This window comes from Hibiscus syriacus, unplaced genomic scaffold (genome assembly GCF_006381635.1).
Source record: "Hibiscus syriacus cultivar Baekdansim isolate YM2019G1 unplaced genomic scaffold, ASM638163v2 tig00112491_pilon, whole genome shotgun sequence".
In the NCBI taxonomy this organism is placed as follows: domain Eukaryota; kingdom Viridiplantae; phylum Streptophyta; class Magnoliopsida; order Malvales; family Malvaceae; genus Hibiscus; species Hibiscus syriacus.
In genome coordinates, this window is record NW_024063344.1 from 1,544,982 (window position 1) to 1,548,507 (window position 3,526).

The following is a 3,526-nucleotide window of genomic DNA, read 5'->3' on the forward strand; positions in this document are numbered from 1 at the left end:
TTCTTTGCCTAAAAACCACAAAAATCCCAACCCTCCCTTTCTTTTTCCTTATAATGATTTAGTGTTTTTTTTCTTTCCAGCGGGTGATTCTTTTCTTCATGTGGTAGAGAATTTAGTTACTCTTACCTTTAACAAGATGTTTTGTAGTTATATTACTTTTCGCGCACGCGACATCGAATGTGATAATACATTGTTGTATTATTGCAAATAAAAACCCGTCAAAACGTTGCTTTTTTCTTTTATTTGATTGTGTGGACGTCTGTCTTTCTCTTACTACCCCTTATAAAAACCATGCCTTCATCTGTCTCATATGACTTGCAAAACAAAATGACAGCAAACAAGGAAAAGAGTGCACCAATTATATCACAGCAATCAAGCCTGGTCCAGTGTTGCATGTGTGGCGATTCTGGCCTAACTCATGAGCTCTTGCAATGCAAAGTTTGCCATTTCAGATATCAACACAGGTCATTTTATAGTTTATACCCTCCACAATCAAGATCTATTCTTTCTGGGGTTTTGTTTTCTTTGATCAATTTTTTTTTTTAAATTAGAAAAAACGATCATATTTTGTTTCTGGTTTCTTTTGTAGCAGATATTGCAGCAATCTGTATCCCAAAGCCGAGTCTTATGATGTTTGCAATTGGTGTTTGAATCAAAAAATGGATTCAAAATCTCAGAATTCTTCTACTTCTTCACCATCGTGTAAAGAAAACAACGAAGACGATGATGATAAGAACAAGGGAAAGTGTGATTATAACAATGGAGGTTCAGGCTTTAAAGGCACCCAAAGGAACCAAAACTTAAAGCTGCGATTTGTCAACGGACCAAACTCGCCGGAGAAACGGCCTCCGTGCACGACACGAAAGAGGATCATAAGCAACGCTCGTTTGGAAGAGAAGCTTAGGACAAGAAAGTCAAAAGAGATTTCGAGTGGTGGGCACATTACAAGGCATGTTTCCAGAAACAAGGTACGAAGATACAAGCTTTTGGACGAGGTTTCAAGTTAAAAAAAAAACACACATGTATAAATGTTTATCTGGAAAATGAAACTACGGAGATTGTTTATGGTTTGGTTTTCTCTTATTTTCCCTCGTTCCAAACAGATATAATATCAGTGTGATTTAGAAGAAGAAAAAAATTCTTGGATACCATAAGGTGCATGGTTAACTTATGACGTTTGATATCATAGCAAAGAATTAGTCAATGAAAAATGGAATAATTCAAAACGAAATAGAATGTTTGCCACGTAATTTTCAAAATGCTTCCATTGATATATAACAAGCTAAAGCTAGCTCCACTAACAGAAAATAATAATAAATAAACAATTGCTCACCGATTTTGTTCAAGTCAAATCCCTAGCTAGCTAGGTCTTCCAATACTGATATCTCAGATTCCAAATTGTTTTTGCGGTCGGAATAATTTTTGAAAAAAAATGCAGATTTATTTAAATTTAGTAATTTGAGATAGAATTGATAGTATGGAAATAAATACATAAAACATCATATTTTTAATTAAAGTTTATGTACATAAACTATTCACCGTTATATATTAGAAAAGGAATTGATTAGAATTAATTGACTTGGTGAAGGGTCTGCATAAGAATAAGTCGTTGGGTCATATTTATAAAATTAAAGGGTAAATTATGCTAATAGTTCCTTTTGTTTAGGGCCTGTCTGATTTTGATCACCAATTTAAAAATTAAGGATAAATAGTCTCTAACATTATCGATTTGTTTGTTTTAAGTTCTTCCGCCGTTAACTCCTAACGAATATGTGAAATAGCTGAGGGACCAAAATCGAATTGGATTTAACGACTGAGGGGATAAAATCGAACGGATTGGTAACGTTAGAGACTAAACTAGAACGAATTGATAATGTCAGGGACCATGTACCATTAATTTTTAAATTGATAATCAAATTCTGTAAAACCAAAAACAAAGGAGACTATTAGTATAGTTTACCCAAGATTAAAAAGGAAGAAGTCCATTTCTTTATTAATTTGTTCAAAGCAAGTAAATAATGAATATTTTAAGTTTAATAATTCCGGGTTGTTGACTTTGTGGCTTCTAAATTCCATGATTGGGGTATCATTATCTGCAAGTTGTTGCCGCACACGATTATTAAAGGAGAAGACAAAACATATCAACTGTGTTATATGCTAAGGCCACCTTAGTTTTTAATTTTATTAATTAATTAAACTGTTGATATGTGAGATGTGTGTATTAATTAATGAAGAATGGAGGTGGGCATATTAAATGGGCCGATCCTATTTGTCGAAGTTTAAACCTATCCAACACCCACCGAGTACGATTTCAAAACCATAGGCGATAGCTCATCCCTTCAGTTTTATTTTTGAATAATAGGTTAATTTAAGATAATATTTTTCCCTATATATTTTTAATTTATTGATAATATATACTTATTTATAGACTGTAACTATTCGAATCAAAAATCTTTAAGGAAAAAAACATTCCCCTTCATCGTGGGCAAAGTTATCAGAGGTGATTTAAAGCTTAAAAAGGCATGCAACGGTGGAAATGTGTTTGTTTAGAATTGGTTATGGTGGTTGAAAAGGGTTAAAATTGCAGAAGCAGAACGTGGTAGCAATGGCCCCGATGGGCAGTGTTTGGATACTCGACACATCCAATGCCTTTTACTTGTAAGATATGATGTTTGTTTTGACATTGCCAAATGACATGAAAACACCATAAATAATGCAACTTTTTTATTTTATTTTTGGACTAGTACAACTAACCTCGTGAGGCAGTAGGAACCGAGCATCCAGAAAACCCTAACCAAAGTGGAAGAAAAATAAATTGAGTGTTATTCTTCCTAAAGGTTATGGATTCTAATAATTAATTGCATTTGGATGTTTCCATTGTCAAATGGTTAAGTAATATTTTGAATAGATACTAACCCCGTACTATTAAAAAATAATAATACAAATTATTACTTGAAGTTGGTAATATTTTAAAATTGGTACTTGAATTTTTTTATCTTAAACTAATACTTTTAACTTTAAAAAAAATCTCAAACTAGTACATGGGCATGTATTGTTCTTACCCCCTAAAAGGATAAATTGCCCTTTATCCCCTTAAGAAACCACACAAAGTTAATCCAACGAAAATGTACTTTATCCCCTCCAAAATATATAAATTCATTTTGACACTCCAAAAAGATATCCTAGTTTTATTAATACTTAATCTTGTTATGACATGTGTTAGTAAATGACATTAATATTTTAATTATCATTAATTTCATTGTCATTTTTAATAGTTTAAGGTAATTATAAGATAATATATATGTATTATATTTTTTTAGTCATTAACAATGCACAACTTACAAACGTAATTGTTCGAAGTCAATATCTCAAGAGAGAAAAATCTTACAATCGCAATTGTTCTAACTTAAAACTTAAAAAAATAACATTCTCTTTAATAAATGAAAGTACACAATAATTATTAAAATGATGTCAGTTTATATGATAAACTTTATATGTATGGCTAATTGACCTAATTGACCCATTT

At 31.7% G+C, this 3,526-nt stretch overlaps 1 protein-coding gene across 1 annotated transcript; it reads left to right on the forward strand.

Moving 5' to 3' along the window:
• Positions 1-269: 269 nt before the first annotated feature.
• On the forward strand, positions 270-1,136 carry LOC120180164. The gene is made up of 2 exons (XM_039185549.1): positions 270-464; positions 593-1,136. Exons 1-2 carry the CDS (start codon positions 292-294, stop codon positions 1,005-1,007), a joined length of 588 nt encoding a protein of 195 aa, XP_039041480.1. The 5' UTR covers positions 270-291; the 3' UTR covers positions 1,008-1,136.
• The last annotated feature ends 2,390 nt before the right edge of the window (positions 1,137-3,526 follow it).

What these genes read in the sequence shown, in the direction of transcription:
- LOC120180164 (XM_039185549.1), top strand. Translation starts at nt 292, where the DNA reads ATGCCTTCATCTGTCTCATATGACTTGCAAAACAAAATGACAGCAAAC. An exon ending in CATTTCAGATATCAACACAG is followed by an intron (nt 465 to 592) that starts GTCATTTTATAG and finishes CTTTTGTAGCAG; the next exon opens with ATATTGCAGCAATCTGTATC.